Below are 18469 nucleotides of genomic sequence, written 5' to 3' on the forward strand. Positions count from 1 at the left end.
ATACTGACAAAGCCATACTTGGTCATTTACTGTACAACTGGGTTAGGACATTTGTATGGGCCAGTTTCGAATGGCAGTCTCCCGTAGGTGTTCTTTGAGAGTGCTTTTGAAAGTGGGTAGTGATTCACATTCCTTTACAGCTTTGGGTAGGGCGTTCCACATTGATGTGGCATAATTGCGAAACGTGTTTAGTCCCTTGTTTGAGCCGAATCTGGGTTTAACATGATTTGTGGAGCTCCCTCTGGTGTTGTGATTTTGGTATTCACTGACCTTTGGGAAGTATTTTGACATGTACATGGGTACCTTGGTCGTGTAGTGTATCTTGTAGACCAGGCCCATTGCAAGTTGCTGTACTCTGTCGTCTACTCTAAGCCATCCTAGGTTGTCAAAGTGGGCAGGGGTGAGGTGGGTTCTAGGAGTCAGGTCAAGCAGTAGTCCGACTAGTTTGTTTTGAGAGGTTTGTAATTTGGTTTTTAGTGCCTTTGAGGTGCAAGCATAGTCGTAGTACCCTTGAATGAGTGCTCCTGCCAGAGTCTTCAGGGTATTCTTGTTTACCAGTGAGGAGATCCGGTACAAGAATCGAGTTTGTCGGTTGACTTTTTTTTATTACATTGGATGCCATTTTGTCACAGGAAAGATTAGCCTCTAGGATGGAACCCAGGTAGGTAATTTCATCTTTCCTTGTGACAATATTGTCACCCACTGTAACTGAGAAGCCGTCGGTCTTGCTGAGTTTGTTATTTGAACCGAAGAGAATGGACTCTGTTTTGCCCATGTGTAATGATAGTTTGTTATCGGCGAGCCATATGCAGATTTTGCCTAGTTCCGAGCAGAGGGTTTTTTCAACCTGTAACTTGTTCTTGTCAGAGACCAGCAGGGCTGAGTCGTCCGCAAACAGGAACAAGTTGCAGTCAAAAGCTGACGACATGTCATTTTCATAAATTAGGAACAGTAGCGGTCCTAGTATGCTTCCTTGTGGAACACCACAGCTCACTGGGAGGGGGGGGGATAGGGTACCGTTTACCTCCACCATCTGTTCTCTCCCCTCCAGGTAGCGTGAATACTTTCCCCAAGGCAGTTGTCCTTCCGCGTTCGGTTTACGCGGCCTGATTGGCCACTGACGCTTCTCTCAGCGCCCAATCGCTAGCTTTCAGTTCCACAGCCCAAGTCCTCGCCCATTTCCTCGTATTGTTTAACACGCTATTCATATCAATCGACATCACATCAATATATAAATAATGTATTGTTTTCATCTCTCACATCAATAGTCCTCGCCCATTTCCTCGTATTGTTTTCATCTCTATATTAACGTAGCCCATTTCCTCGTATTGTTTTCATCTCTCTATATTAACGTAACGCGCTATTCATATCAATCGACATCACATCAATATATAAATAACGTATAGTTTTCATCTCTCACATCAATAGTCCTCGCACATTTCCTCGTATTGTTTTCATCTCTCTATATTAACGTAGCCCATTTCCTCGTATTGTTTTCATCTCTCTATATTAACGTAATGCGCTATCATATCAATCGATATCACATCAATATATAAATAACGTATTGTTTTCATCTCTCACATCAATAGTCCTCGCCCATTTTCTCGTATTGTTTTCATCTCTCTATACATAACAATATATAAATAACGTATTGTTTTCATCTCTCTATATTAACGTTAGGCTGTACAAATCTGTTCTATAGGCTATATTTAGTCTAGTTGAGAGATAGTGAGTTGAGTGATAGTTAGTTTTAGTATATTGAGCGAGTGTATTGAGCGAGTAGTTAGGCGATAGTAGGGCTAACGCGATTGGGCGCTGAGAGAAGCGTCAGTGGCCAATCAGGCCGCGTAAACCGAACGCGGAAGGACAACTGCCTTGGGGAAAGTATTCACGCCTCCAGGTAGGATTGTATCCAGCTCACTGATAGACTATTAAAACCAATTGCTTTTAGCTTGTCAATCAGAATGGTGTGATTGACAGTGTCGAAGGCCTTTTGTAGGTCCAGCATGACCATGCCGCAGTATTTGCCCGCGTCCACACCTCTTGTTCGATGTGGTCGTTCAAATAGAGAAGGCATGTGTCAGTGGAGTGGGATGTTCTGAAGCCAGATTGGAATTCGTACTTTTTTTCCGCAAGGTACTTTTCGACCTGTAATGTAAGGATAGAAACAGGGCGGTAGTTGCCTGGGTCTAATTTGCTGCCCTTTTTGTGCAGGGGTGTTACTCTCGCAATTTTGAAGTCCTTGGGGACGTGTCCCTGTTTTATGGAGAGGTTTATTATGTTTGTGATGACTGGGGTGATGGCGGCTGCTGAGTCTCTGAGGAATTTGGAGGGGATGTTGTCATGGCCAGTGGCCTTGTTCGGTTGGAGGGCGCTCAGTCTTTTGAGTACCTCATCTGTAGTTACCATTTCTAGTTTGAAGTCGTCTTTGTGGACGCCTAGGTTCTTGTAGTATGCTACTATGTGTTCTACCCCATAATGCCCTGAGTGGGAGGTTAGTTTGTTTACCAGTGTTGTGGCTATGTTTGTGAAGAAAGTGTTTAAGTAATTGGCTACATCCAGCTTGTCTGTGATGAGCGTGTTGTCCGTCTTTATGTTTATGTTTGAGAACCTGGTTTTAAGTTTTTTACTGCAGCCTAGTTGATTATTGAGTCATTTCCAAAGTTCACATGGTTTATTTGAGTTTTCCTCAGTTTACAATTAGCTCGCAAAGTCCAATCCTTCACTTTTTTATGTACATTCAGCTCAGCTCCAGTTAGAGCTGTCCCAAGCCTGTTTTTGGGATTCGAACATTCGCCAGGGTTTTTTCGAACGGATGTTCGAACCATCGTTTTTAATCATGCAAATAATTTGCTCCTAAATAGGGAGGTGTAGTCTGACGTCACTTTGGACCGCCTGCGAGGTCCACCCGTATAGGGATTTATCTTTGGGAAAATGGATTATCGGCTATTGTAACAATTCTACCTCATGAACATTTGGAAAGCTTTCCATTTTTGCACAAAATGAGTTCCCTTCCATCACTAACATTATTTGTTAAGCATTTTTGGTTGAAATAAAATTCAGCAATTTTTATTTTTTTTTACAATTAATTGCGGATATATTCATGTTGAGCTATAGATTGTGGATGAATACTAGGGATGCCCAGATCACGTTTTTTGCCACTGATACTGATCACCGATCGTCTATGAGTCATATCGGCCGATACACTGCCGATAAGGATCGTTTTTGGTTTTCTTATAGCAGCTGGCAGTATTATACTGTAGGTCTACTCCCGGCATTCTCAAAGTCCTGTCTAAATTATCTAATCTAATCTTAGAAATTAAGTAAAGTGAATAGTACTGGGTGTTGAGCATAACAGTATCTAAGTTAATTTACTTCTGACCATTATAGTCAAAGTATTTTCCTATTAACTGAAACTTATAAGATGTTCTCAGTGTTAAGTTACAGCTATGAAACACGATAGCTAATTAGGCAACAGCTGCAAAAACGAATGATGTTATAAGACATTGATATCAGGAGCTATCTGTAGCTACCGCTAGCCAGCTAGATAACGTTAGACAATGCATCATGTATTAAACAAAAGTGAATAGTTGACTGGGTAATTTTGTTTAAACAGTAACGTTAGCTAGGTAGCTAACGTTAGCTCACGGAACAACGATAGCTAGTTAGCCAACACTAGCCAACTACTGCGAAAACTATTGCCAAAATGATGATATCAGACGTTGATATCAGGAGCTATCAGTAGCTAGCCAGCTAGATAACGTTAGACAATAACTCATGTATTAAACTAAAGTGAATAGTTGACTGGGTAATTTTGTTTAAACAGTAACGTTAGCTAGTATCACTCGAGGTGCGCTCAACTCTGCCGGAGCATTTGTTGACATGGGTCTGTGAGGGGGAGGGGGGGGGGGGGGCAAGGCGTGCAGCAGCAGCAGCCGTGAGCAAGAGAGACAGCGAGTGAGAACTCCGCTGAGAATTGGATCATGTTTTTCCGCGCGTGTCATCGAACAAATTTCAGGGTGATGATCAGAGCCAATCAGAGGCAGATCGGGGCTGGTCTTTGCATAATGCATGTGTTATAGCCAAAATGCGACCAAAACAGTCGCACCCTGGAGCCCTGAGGCTGTACGATTAACGTTTACTTTTAGAATCCTGCAAACATTGGGAGCAGAACAGAGCTGCACTTGAGTTATTGTGGCCTACGGCTGCTTCCACACACAGAAGTGTTGCTGTTGGCACGACAGAGATCAGCTGAGTCTGCTGAGTTAAAGGAACACACCAACATTTTGGGAAATTAGCTTACCGTCTTCTCCAGAGAGAGACAAGAAGATAGATACCAGTTTCCTCTCTGTGTGTTCAGTAGAAAGCTATCTGGCTGCACGTTAGCCTAGCTTAGCACAATGAATGGAAGCGGACATGGCCGGTTAGCCTTCGGGAGAGGTGTTAGTTGGACAATGCCTAGGCTGTGCCTAGACGTGTTCCTATAAGATCCCCTGAGTTTGCTCTGAACAGGGTAAATCTGCATTTCACTATGATGCCCCTTAGCTCATGGAATGAATTCCAACAGTCCTTAATAAAGCTCGATATTCTCCCCTCTGCTGCAGTTTAAAACCTTGATCTCCAACCTTCCATCAAGTTGTACGTGTTTTAATTAATGTTATACTTACTGTAACTGAGGGGTACAATTCCCTGACTGTATTGTTAGATATGATACTTACTACCACTACCTTTGTACTTAATATTCGGCCACCCAGTACTCGGCATAAATATATTATGATGAACACTGTCACGTAGATGAAACGGATCCAACACAAATGTACGAATTAGAAATAGGTCTTTATTCCTACACAGCGATGGTGTGTAGAGCAAGCACTTAATCACTTAATTACATTTATGAATTGAAATAGTATGCACTTTTATGGCAAAGAGTATTCGTCGGTATATCAATAGAGAATGTCCAATCTCTGAAGGCGCAGGTGGTACATATACGACCTGGAATAGTTAAGGAATAATAGCAATGATACTTTAATGATTATAGAACTGGATACACTAGGGGGGAATTCCGGTCGCTTGTAAGACAACTGGAGAAGGGGGGGGGGGGTAGAGTCTGGCTGTATCCGTCTGGCCAAGGGTATCCTGGGAGAACCCACGGTTGTGCGGCTCGGTGCCTCAGCGATCCTCGATCCACAGATGAAAGCAGTTGGACTCTCTGTGGGCCGGCTTCCTTCGGTCCACGATGGAGAGACGTGAAGCGACCTCGTCGTGTAGAGCGTCTCCTCACCTGTCGTCCTCTCCGGGGGGGGGGTTTCCAACACACGGCAGTGTTGGTCTTTATCCATAGAATAATCACTGTATACAAAGCATAATCCGTGCCTGGGAAGGCGGGCTGTCGTCGGTAGAATAATCCGGTATGCAGGTCCACTCGCTCGTCGGCTCTGGGGCTCCTCGGGTGCAGCCTCACATGGGGTCGGCCACCCTGGATAAGCAGCCAGTTCTCTGCCCGAAACGATGGGGTACTGACTACGATAGTATTCTCACCGCACGAAGCACTACATATGAATAGACTATTATTAGCTTAATAGACTACGTCCAACTCGACGATATAGTGCCAAATATGACTATTCAAATATTAATATACACGATGTCTCAATACCGATGGTAGGCCGAACTTGGCCTTACTCCCACACGTGGCGTCGCGGGGAGGCTTTACGTCTGTCACTCTATTGGAGGGTAAGAAACTGGACTAAAAAGGAAGTCCTACTTTAGTAGCGCAGTATATATACGCACTATGAACAAATAGTACCGTTAGTGGTGCGGTAGCCAGATTCCTACGCGGAACTAGGACTTGTTCGTACATGTTGAGCGGTACGTTTGAACTGGGTCTGGGGGGTATGGCAGCCTGGCACCAAGGTCTCGACCAATAGTAGAATGGAGACTATTATGGGATGTTCAGTAGGCTAGAATGGATATTCAATGCATATTGTACAAGGAATATACAAGGGATATCAAGGAATATTAGAGAATATACAAATACAATTAAATATATATATATAATAAATATATATATTCGGTTTAATCTGGCCCTTCACAACAGCCACCCCCTGATTGGTCCCAGACCTAATCAGTTAAGCAGAGACAGATTAATCGCGTTGTCTATTTACACATAAGGGTTTGCTGTAGGGGTCAGTCAACTTCACAAAGTCATAGGGTTATAGGGTCATGGTCATCATCGATTGTGTCTGGGAGTCGGGGCAGTTCTATGAGCCTCGCCACGGGACGGGTGTAAGTGCGACCCTGGACAAGCACTTCAGCTGCTCGGACCTTGCCGTCGGCACCGGTGATCACTTTGCTTACGCGGCCGGCCGGCCACATAGCTCTGGGCAGTGATTGATCAATAATCATGACGACTGTTCCTTCTGTCAAATTGTCTCTCTCCTTTACCCACTTCTGGCGGGTCTGTAGAGACGGTAGGTAGTGCAGTAGGAAACTGCTTTGTTGTGCACTCTCTATGGTAGTGCAATCATCTATGTTGGGGTCTGCGGAGATAACAGTGCTCAATCCACAGAACACAGGCTTCTTATTCTCAGCCTCCTCCTGACTGGCTTCCCTCGGGATAGGCGAGGGCCACTCTCCTTCCGGGAGCTTTAGGAATGCTGGGCCGTCACTGTAGACATTGCGACGGGTGAGGTCATCTAGGGGCATTCCCCGGGTGATGACGTCAGCTGGGTTCTGTTTTGTATCAACGTAGCGCCACTCTGTTTCTCCGGTTAACTCTTCGGTTAAGTCTTGAATCTCGGTGACTCTGACTCCCACGAAGACTTTGTACTTGCATGAGTCCGATTTGATCCAGGCGAGTACTGTCGTGGAATCTGACCACAGGATTGTTCTAGACACCGGTATGGTGAGCTCACGTTGGATGAGCGTGGCTAGGTGCGCTCCGGCTAGGGCTGCGCAGAGCTCTAGGCGTGGGATAGATTGTTGCTTGCGTGGGGCTATTCTCGAGCGGGCGAGGACAAATGCTGTGTAGATCTCTCCCCCCTCTTCTTGGGCCCGCAAGTAGGCTACTGATCCGTATGCGACCTCTGAGGCGTCACTGAAGACGTGTAAGTCCATTTTACATGTCTCTGGCCTCACCGTGGGTGGGAAGTAGCTTCGGCGCATATTAACGACTGGGAGTGAGTGGAGCTCCATCTCCCACTCTCTCCAGGTGGATGCAAGGTGTGCGGGAATGGGGTCGTCCCAGCCCTGGTCCTTGTCCCACAATGCTCGTACAATCATTTTTGCCCTGGTGGTGTACGGTAGAATACATCCTAGCGGGTCATATTGTCGGGCGAGTGTTGTGTACACACTCCGTCTGGTGGTCGGCGCCGCCGCCGGCCTTCCCTGCTCCGTAGTCAGGGGCTTGTGTCTGTAGTGAAGCGAATCTGTTTTGAATCGCCACACCAATCCCAGGGTCATCTCCTGGGCTTCTCCCGGGATTGTAGCCATCCAGGTCTCGCTGCTGGCTGCCTTGTCCTCGGAGGAGAGGCTGCGCAGTACTTGCGGATCGCTGCTGGCCCACTGCCTGAGATCAAAGCCGCCTTTGATCAATGAGGCGCGGAGTTTAATCAGGAGAGCCTCGGCTTCTTCCTGGGTTGAAAGGCTTTGTAGACAGTTGTCTACGTAGAAGCTGTTCTTTACGCTGTGTCAGACCTCTTCGTCCGCTGCTGGGTCCTCTGCTACATGTTTCTGTAGTGCAAATGTAGCACCGCAGGGGCTGCACGTCGTTCCGAAGGGGAGGACTTCCCATTGGTAGATGGCTGGGTGCTCATCTCCTGGCTTCTCTCTCCATAGGAACCGTAACAGGGGCTTGTCCTCCTCTACTAATCTCACCTGCAGGAACATTCCTTTAATGTCCCCGCTGATGGCCACCTTTTCCTGGCGGAAGCGGAGTAGAACGCCGAGTAGGGAGGGGCCGAGTGTGGGACCGGGCAGTAACTCTTTATTCAGATTTTGGGATCCGATCTGGTAGCTGCAGTTAAATACTATGCGGTCTTTACCGTTGTGATGGACCTTGTGGTGAGGCACGTACCACGATTCAGTGGTCTGGTCAGCCTCTTTAATGTCCATCTTTGTGACGTGTCCCGCTGTGATGAGCTTCTCAATCTCAGCGCGGTATACACTCTCTTGGGCGGGGTTCTTGGCTAAGCGCCGCTCCGTGTTCAGCAGGTACCGTTCTGTGGCGTCTGTCTTGGCGTGGAAAGTAGGCATTCCTTCTCGCCGCAGGAGTGGCGTGGCGTATCTCAACACGCCGTTGACCGGGACTCTCTTGGTCCCTGTCTCGAGGAGGTGAATGGCGTAAATGTCATCTTTAGAGCGAATGTCTTTCTTTCCGTTCTTAAAGGGCATTTGTTCCAAGGTCCATAACCGCTCTACGTGTTGCAGGAGTGCGGTTTCTCCCTCTGTGACTCGGGAGTGGAGACATCTAGTGGCTGTACTTCGGTTGAGAGATTTGGCGAGCGGGCCTTGGAGAGTCCATCCCAAACGGGTCTCGACTGCTGCAGGACAGCCTCGGGGTCCGGTATGAACCCGGTCTATCGGGACAATGAGGTCTGCATGGTCGGAGCCTATCAACAGGGTCGGCATAGCATTGTCTATGAGCGGGATCGGTAACTTGCGCAGATGTGCATATTTCTCCATCAGCTTGGCGACGGGGTATGTGTACCGCGACAGTCCTATTTCTTGGCTGGTGAAAGCGTCTGTAATCTGGTACCGTCGCTCAGGCTGGCCGCTTGCTGCGATAGAGAATGAGACATTCTCGCCCTTTATCGTCTTCAAATCTCGTCTTATTGTCCGAATTGTCATTTGGGTTTCGCTTCCCCGCAGCCCTAGCTGGGCCGCAGCGGAGGCGAGCAGAAGGGTCTTCTCTGACCCGTCATCGAGGACGGCGTAAGTGTCCAGGACTTTATTCTGGTAGCTTAGTGTCACACGCACTACTTTTAGGAGTACTCGGGCTCCACTGCTGCTGGCGGGATCGATGTACATGACGCTCGCTTTGCTGCTGGATGGTGCGGGTGAAGGGCGCCGTCTGTTACTGTCGTGAAGTATGTCCAGGTGGGCTCCATCGCACTTGGTGCACCTTTTCTTTAAGCAGCATTCGGCTGCCATGTGTGAGCGCGCACAGCGAAAACAGCGCTTGTTGGACTTTATCCATTGACTTGCTTCCTCCGCGTTCAGCTTGGGGAAGGAGTCACATTGCGCTAGCCAGTGTTCTTTCTCACAGTAGGGGCACACTATCTTCCACTTCTCCGTTCTGGAGGGGGTACTGTGGCTCCTGCTGCTCGGTACTGACTCCGATTGGTGCATCACAGTCACCGATCTTCTTCCATCATTTAGTCGTCTGGTTCCTTCTCTGGAGCCAGGGGTGCTCTGTCCGAATGTATCTAGCCGTAGGCTGCTGACTTCTCTCGCCAGGAAGTCTGCTAGATCGAGGAGGTTCGGTTCGGGGCCATTCGGGTCTCGGTGGTCTCTCTGCCGCCTAAAACGCTCCTGTCGAGCGGGCGGCAGCTTCTCCAAGATCCTTTCCACATTTGAGTTGGCGTAAAGTTCATGCCTCCCCTTCTCTCTCTGCGCTCCCAACATCCCTACCAGGGACTGCACTCTGATGGACAGGTCGTCCAGTGCTCGATTGTCTATTGCTGGGGGTAAGCGGTCGATGTGTCTGATCTCCTGGATCACGTAATCCCATATGCGCCCATACCTCTGGTCCAATGCTACCAGCGCTGCTGTGTATGGGGTGGTGGAAGTCGCGTAGGCGAGCGCTATATTATGTGCGCGGGGTACCTTTAAGTGCTTCAGTAGGATGGCGTATTTATGGCGTTCATCCAATACATCCACCAACATGGTCTCCAGACACATGCGGAGTTCTGTATACTGGGCCCGGTTCTCTTGGGTGAAGTCGGGTACCATAGGCGGGCCAATGTATGACGCTGACTGTGGATACATCGGCGAGCGTTGGGGGAGAGGCCTCCTAGGCGAGTCTCCTCCCGCTCCTTGGTATGGGCTGGTACCGGCAGTGTACCATGGCCCGCTTGTCCAGGTGCTGTTCCTCGGTGCGGGTCGTGCGTCGTGCTCACCCGGGTATAGAGTCGGGGGTCTGTAGCGCAGCTCCGCGGGAGTATAGCCTGGGCTGTACCGGACCTCCTGGTCCGGTAGAGTACTGTGCTGTCGTCGGGCGTGGTTCTCCTCCTCTTCCTCTTCGTCTTCAGTTAGGTCATCCAGTGCTTGTAGTCTCTGGTTTAGCCTCTCCACAGGATATGCTGCTCCTTCCCGGTTGCTAGGTCTCGCTTGGACCGGTGGGGGGAGGTGGTCTGTGGGGGGTATAGACCTCGTCTGTTGGTCAAGTTCAGGGTTGTTTACTCGGCTAGGGGATGCCGCCCTGGAGGTGTGTCTAGACGAGTTCCTGGAGCCTCTGGCGGAGGGAGAGGGTGTTGTCCGTCTGATCAGCTGTTCTATTAGTTGCGCTTGCTGTCTGTCGCGCTCTGCGTCCCGTAGAGCACCAGCAGCTGCTCGCTGGCTGTCTGCTCGGTCTCGGGCCACATTCTCTTCCCTCTGAATGCGTCTTATTTCTAGACGTATATGCTCTTCTTCGCTCCGCTGCTGGATCTGCAGTCGGTCGCGTTCAGCAGCGGCGTTCAGGCTGATGAGGAAGGCCTGCTGTAGGGTCCTCTCTGCCTCGCTGGGGGAAGGCGGTTGTATAGGGGAGCCTTCCCTCGGGGTACTCCTTGCGGAGCCTTGGAGCTCTATCTCCACGGTGCTCTCCCCGTCTTCTTCCGTGCCGAGTTCTCTCTCGGTAGCGTTGTATTCCTCCCGGGACTCATCGGGGACTACTTCTTCAGTACTGGCGGGGTGTGAAGTCATGTCTGGTTCCCACTGGTCCCCACCGTGAACTTGGTCAGTTACATTAGAACCCGTAGGGGCCTCTATGGTCGGGGTAGTCTGGGCGTTGGGGTTAGACATACTTTTACTTTCTAGTTTTACCGCGTTTACTGTTAGTAGAAGACTAGGTTGTTGACTGACAGCGTAAGCCTCTAAGTACTGAGGGAGCCGTCGTTCGCGCTGCGGGCGTTGGTTAGGAGGATCGTTTCGTGGAGTGTTCATCATAGGCCATTTCAATATTAATAACACTATATTAATATTACACTAATTACCCTCCGGCTCGAAGGACCAATTGTAACTGAGGGGTACAATTCCCTGACTGTATTGTTAGATATGATACTTACTACCACTACCTTTGTACTTAATATTCGGCCACCCAGTACTCGGCATAAATATATTATGATGAACACTGTCACGTAGATGAAACGGATCCAACACAAATGTACGAATTAGAAATAGGTCTTTATTCCTACACAGCGATGGTGTGTAGAGCAAGCACTTAATCACTTAATTACATTTATGAATTGAAATAGTATGCACTTTTATGGCAAAGAGTATTCGTCGGTATATCAATAGAGAATGTCCAATCTCTGAAGGCGCAGGTGGTACATATACGACCTGGAATAGTTAAGGAATAATAGCAATGATACTTTAATGATTATAGAACTGGATACACTAGGGGGGAATTCCGGTCGCTTGTAAGACAACTGGAGAAGGGGGGGGGGGGGTAGAGTCTGGCTGTATCCGTCTGGCCGAGGGTATCCTGGGAGTGCCTCAGCGATCCTCGATCCACAGATGAAAGCAGTTGGACTCTCTGTGGGCCGGCTTCCTTCGGTCCACAATGGAGAGACGTGAAGCGACCTCGTCGTGTAGAGCGTCTCCTCACCTGTCGTCCTCTCCGGGGGGGGGTTTCCAACACACGGCAGTGTTGGTCTTTATCCATAGAATAATCACTGTATACAAAGCATAATCCGTGCCTGGGAAGGCGGGCTGTCGTCGGTAGAATAATCCGGTATGCAGGTCCACTCGCTCGTCGGCTCTGGGGCTCCTCGGGTGCAGCCTCACATGGGGTCGGCCACCCTGGATAAGCAGCCAGTTCTCTGCCCGAAACGATGGGGTACTGACTACGATAGTATTCTCACCGCACGAAGCACTACATATGAATAGACTATTATTAGCTTAATAGACTACGTCCAACTCGACGATATAGTGCCAAATATGACTATTCAAATATTAATATACACGATGTCTCAATACCGATGGTAGGCCGAACTTGGCCTTACTCCCACACGTGGCGTCGCGGGGAGGCTTTACGTCTGTCACTCTATTGGAGGGTAAGAAACTGGACTAAAAAGGAAGTCCTACTTTAGTAGCGCAGTATATATACGCACTATGAACAAATAGTACCGTTAGTGGTGCGGTAGCCAGATTCCTACGCGGAACTAGGACTTGTTCGTACATGTTGAGCGGTACGTTTGAACTGGGTCTGGGGGGTATGGCAGCCTGGCACCAAGGTCTCGACCAATAGTAGAATGGAGACTATTATGGGATGTTCAGTAGGCTAGAATGGATATTCAATGCATATTGTACAAGGAATATACAAGGGATATCAAGGAATATTAGAGAATATACAAATACAATTAAATATATATATATAATAAATATATATATTCGGTTTAATCTGGCCCTTCACAACACTTACTTTTTACCTCATCTTGTTGTCTTATTGTTATGATTTTATATGCTGTATGATTTTATATTCATATTAATATACACTGCTGACCAGTATGACTACTACCATAGTGTTTTTATCCCTGTATCCCTGTACATATTAATACTACAACTATGTACATACATCTGATTGGCACTAACAGGTGCCAACAGGTCAGTAGAGGACGCCATCAACCTGGCTCTCCACCACACTCTACAGCACCTGGAAACCCCTAACACCTATACCCGTATCCTGTTTATTGACTTCAGCTCAGCTTTTAACACCATCTCCCCCAATAATCTGTTCCATAAACTACAGGACATTGACATCAACCCAACCATCAACCACTGGATCCTCAATTTCCTCAGCAATAGAACCCAAACAGTCAAAGTAAACAACAAATCATCCCGCCCTCTGACCCTCAGTACTGGGGCCCCCCAGGGCTGCGTCCTTTCCCCTTGGCTCTTCTCCCTCTACACTAACCAATTCACCCCCCCATGATAGTTCAGTCAAGGCCTTCAAATACGCCGACGACACCACCATCCTGGGCCTCATCTCCAACAACGACGAGTCCATTTACCAGCAGGAGGTGGACAGAGCAGTGAGGTGGTGCTCATCCAACAACCTCCTGCTCAACACCTCCAAAACCATGGAAATTGCCATAGACTTCAGGACTTACCATACTCCAGATAACCATCTCCTAACTGAATCATTCAAGTTCCTTTGCACCCACATCAGCAATAAACTCAAATGGGACATTAACACCACTGCCATCATCAAAAAGGCCCAGCAGCGCCTGTACTTCCTCAGGCAACTGAGGAAGTACAGAGTCCAACAACGCCTGCTGGTCCAATTCTACACTGCCATAATTCAAAGCATCCTCACCTCATCCATCAGTCTGGTACGGTTCCACTGATAAACACACCAAACACAAACTCCAACGCATCACCAAGACAGCCTCCAAAATAATTGGCTGCCCCCTCCCCTCTCTGGACTGCATCTACACCTCACGCACAGTCACCCGCTCTGGTAAAATAGTCAACGATCCCTCCCACCCAGCACACCACTTATTCCAGCACATGCCCTCAGGTCGCTACAGGTCCATTCTAACCAGACACACACGCTTCACAAACAGTTTTTTCCCCACAGCAGTCCGAACACTGAACACCCTGGCCCGCCCCCCTTTGGACAGACGGGCAAGCATCTGTCACTGACTGACACTGTTACCATGACTGTCCTGTATGTATCTATGTATATATGTATTTATTGTGGGGATTGGGAGGTGGGCGTTTTTGATGTTTGATGTCTGATGTTTCATGTTGATGTAACCAGTGCCTAACAATCCGTACCGCAAACAATTACCACCAACCATCGTTGTGTGGCATTAAAGTATCTTGTATCTTGTCTTGTACTATTACTCAGTAGTACTAATTTGTATATTTTATGCCCAGTTTAATCACTGTATACATTGTATATATTGCTGTTGCACTTTACTGTTACATTTGCACTCTGGTCGGATGCCGAACTTGTTTTTGTTATACTGTACTTGTGCTGTATGATGACAATACATTTTAATCTAATCAAATATGATTTTTTGTGCTAATTTCTGTATGTAAACTAGACGTGACTGTAAATGAGGGGAACCTCAGTTGCCTTTCGAGTTTAAATAAAGGTTTGAAATGAAAGTAAATCTCTACTTTACCTGCAAACCAGCACTTGTTGTCTCCGTTTTCATACTTCTCCACCCACAGCTCGTTCCAGGAATGAGCAAAGTCAACGAGGAGGATGAGCTGGATGAGGATGAAGATGAAGGATCCCACCACTCCGAAGTAAAACCACACTGTTGGGGACAGAGGACAGACAGAGGAGAGACAGAGGAGAGACAATAAGATAATATGAGATGAGATATTCCTTTATTGATATAGGCGTAATAGCAGCATGGGGGAGGGGAGGTACAGGTATGGGCAGGGTAATAGTAGAAAGACATAAATATAGGCAATCAAATTAAAGTAAAGCTAAATAGGCAGTGTAAATAATATTATTATTATTCATATATTTATCATAAATAATCATTAATATAATTAACTCTGACTATAAGAATATGAACAAGATGAGAGTAATCTATATGAACATCTCTACTGCATGTGTAATTGGGGTGGAACAGGCCAGCATTGAGCCGTGGGTCGCAGCGGCCGATAAAGTAAAGGCCACTATCTAGCAGCGGAGCTGGGTTGGGGTGTTGGTCCTGGGGGGTCCGGGAGTCCTGGGGTGGGGAGGTGGAAATTAATTTTGTGGTGTCTGTAATAGTACAAGTTGGTTTTTATGTTCTGTATTTATTATTTGTATTATTGCTAATGTCATTATTGTTGCTATTATTATTGTTGTGCTAGTTTGTGGTCTTGTTATTATTATTATTATTATTATTATTATTATTATTATTATTATTATTATTATTATTATTATTATTATTATTATTATTATTATTATTATTATTACTGTATTGTGATGCCTTGTTTTATGTTTAAAATGGAAAAATATAAATATTTGATAAAAAGATTTTTTTTAAAGAATATGAGCAAGTAAACATTAAGCACAAGCCGATCAGATGTCCTCAATCCCCGAGACCTAATATTCCAGTTTCAGAGTCACTGGCAAATGATTAACACATTGGACGCCAGACCCGAGATAAGTCGGGTTAACTCGCCGAACGTTGGGCGCCAAACCCGAGAAATGTCGGGTTTTCATCGTTATTTCTTTTATTCGATATTTCCATTCATAAGATAAGATAAGATAAGATAAGATATTCCTTTATTGATCCCCTTGGGGAGTTAACTCCCCCAGGAGTTAATCCATCCATCCAGCCTGATGTTATCATTGGGAATGGTTCTGAGATCGCAAAGGTCCAATACCGCCACCTAACGCCCGGTATTGCACATCCTTGGATTCTCTCTGGCTCAGCCTGTAGGTTGATCTAACAAGTCCGGTCCGGGTTTTCGTACTCGGGCAGTAGTAACGTTTATAACGCATGGATTGGGGAGAATCAAGCACCGTGGATTCATGTACTTTGGTGGATTATCTTGGTAACACGATCGACATCAATACTTGGAATGGCGATAAGATAATTGGAATATTATTTTTGCAGTACATCCTAGTCAAGGTAAGTGCTATATGGTATCAATCTTGCATTGATCCGAGCATGCCTTCGTTGTGATCCGTGTGTGTCCTGCAACGTTACTCCACAACGTATGCCGTTGGTGACGATTGAAGCATAGAACCCCCCCCCCCCCACCCTTTCATGCATGATGAAACATAATACCGATAATCTAGCGTTGATTTCAGATTGATTGTTGATCCAAGCGAGGAATGGCACGGTTCCTAGTGAAATGCACTAAAACGCTGTTTAGCTGCGTTTCCTGGGATTACACAGAATTACTCTAAAACTATACTCATATTTACCACGGTATAAAACGGGAACGTATGGATGAAAAAATGATCTCTTTTTTGCATCTTGACCGGAAGAAACTCAATGACAATTGACTATATTATTAGATCCATAGCTATAATATTTAATATAGTTTTAGCACTGCAAACATCGGCATGTATCCCCATTCATTACAGCGCTGGCACACACGGCCATACGCCCACAACGACCTCTGGCGCCCAATGTGTTAAGCCAGTGTATATTCCTGTCCATTCAGTACTAGTGATGGGCATACATTTTCAAATATTTGTTGAATAAAAAGAAAATTTTAATAGTTTATGCGAATATCGCTTTGTCTCAAAGAATATATTTTTGCTCGTTTTTACAGGCACCTACACTGTGTATTGTATTGGGAGGGGACCCTATTAACTGTTACACCGTTGAATAGGGGTGTAACAATGCATCGATCCTAAGGTCGAATCGTATCGCATCGTGGTCAAATGAATATTGAATCGTTGCCTGAAGAATCGTAATCGAATCGAAGTGGGGTCAAATATTTATACCCCTATTATAGACCTATATAGTACATTCATGCTGATTGAATTAGTTCCCCCAGCCACATTTGTGTATTCAAATGTTTTGGGGGAATTAACTGATCGAAAATGTATCGCATCGAATCATGGTCAAATGAAGATATTTCATGATGCATTGAGTCATTGCCTGAAGAATCGTAATCAAATCGAATCGTTGTGGGGTAGAATCATTACACCCCTACCGTTGAACATTCGGTAAAAAACTCTATCAGACATTTCAAGAATCAACAATGTAACTTTTGGAATTAATGCTTTTGTTCCTGGAAATATTGTTAGCCTGCTGCGACTCGCACATATCTAACAGACTGTTAGCAATGACAGCAGCCAGCTAGCTCGCTTGATTATCTCAAGTTAGATTAGTATTGGAATAGTTCCCAGTATAATAATGAATGATGATATGCAATTTAAAACCAAAACAAAGGCCTCAGTATGAGTTTAAGACGTGAACATGGTCATGTTTGTTGAATAAAAAAAAAAAGTAAACATTTTTTTTATTTTTTTTGCCGATCCCGATCTTCGGAAAATCACGTGATCAGGCCCGTGATTTTCCGAAGATCGGGATCGGCAAATTCTTTTATTTAAATTTTTTTTTTTTTTTTTTTTTTTATTCAACAAACATGACCATGTTCACGTCTTAAACTCATACTGAGGCCTTAGTTTTGGTTTTAAATTGCATATCATCATTCATTTATTTATAGTCACACAGAGCAGAAGAATTGCCAAAACAAACCAATAGTATCCAGCTGCAGAACGGCAGACCAGCCACACTCTCAGACCCAAACGCATTTCCTTTGATTTAATTATACATCAAATGATTTATGTCAAGGATTGCAATGCCTCGCTTGAATGAAGTTAACTTTTCACCTGGATAACGTCAACATTCAGGGTGAATGTAATGTGAGAAATTGGGATAATAAAAAAAAAAAAAAAAAAAAAAATTGTTGATCGGATCGGGAAAGATCGGTATCGGTAGATACTCAAAATCACATGATCGGGATCGGATTGGGAGCAAAAAAATGTGATCGGGACATCCCTAGTTCCCAGTGACCATTGAACAGCAATTCTGTGAGTTTTGCCCATCCCTATTTAGTAACCAGTTGAGTTATTATTCCTGTTTGACTAAATGGGACTGTGTTCGTTAACACTTTCTCCGCCGGAAACGGCTTACGACGTGTTTCAAGTTCATGCGAATTCTGCCAGATCACGGCGTACAACGTTATTCTGATCATATTTCATATTTTCGCCATGGCAGGGCTGTACGTTAACTTTTTTTGCACATAGCACTGGTGCTACAGAGGTTGATAGTTTTGTAGCACAGGCCAAAATCTTGTAGCACAAGTATAAAACGTGTTATATTTGTAACAGTCACAAATGTGCCTATTGTATTTGTGTTATTTAGTTGCAGTGCCATGTTTGGCTGTCATTTAGTATATCGCCATGTGTTATTATTACTATGATACTCTCATATGCTATTTTCAATTAATATCATAAACAACATAAGGAATATTAGCATAATTTTGAGTGGACTGAAGGAATGAGTCAGCGTTAATAGTTTTAAATGCAAATAATTTATTGAAACATAGAAGTGGGGTCGGTTGGGACACACACACACACAATGGGGGACCCTGATGTAAACAAGACAAACGTCTTTCTCAGGTCTGCATCCCCTTAACAATTGTGTGTATTGAGCCGTACTGTACTGTACCCATTCTGCAATCTGTTAAATAAAGTTTTCATTCATTCATTCACACACACTGTTTCAACTCACCACCCCCGCATCATATTGTAGTCTAGTCTGTCTTCAAACTTCCACTCCTCTCGAAACTT

General features: G+C 45.7%; 1 protein-coding gene across 1 annotated transcript in view; it reads right to left on the reverse strand.

Moving 5' to 3' along the window:
- Positions 1-18469, reverse strand: part of LOC311223530 (serine incorporator 1-like) — a gene marked incomplete at its 5' end in the record, with an annotated part of 51168 nt that overhangs the window by 18056 nt on the left and 14643 nt on the right. Inside the window, one exon of the mRNA XM_084308311.1 lies at positions 14331-14468. Coding sequence (XP_084164437.1) covers positions 14331-14468 — 138 coding nt within the window. The remainder of the gene's footprint in view (positions 1-14330; positions 14469-18469) is intronic.

This window comes from Notolepis coatsorum (assembly GCF_963971535.1).
Source record: "Notolepis coatsorum genome assembly, chromosome: 2".
Lineage (NCBI taxonomy): Eukaryota > Metazoa > Chordata > Actinopteri > Aulopiformes > Paralepididae > Notolepis > Notolepis coatsorum.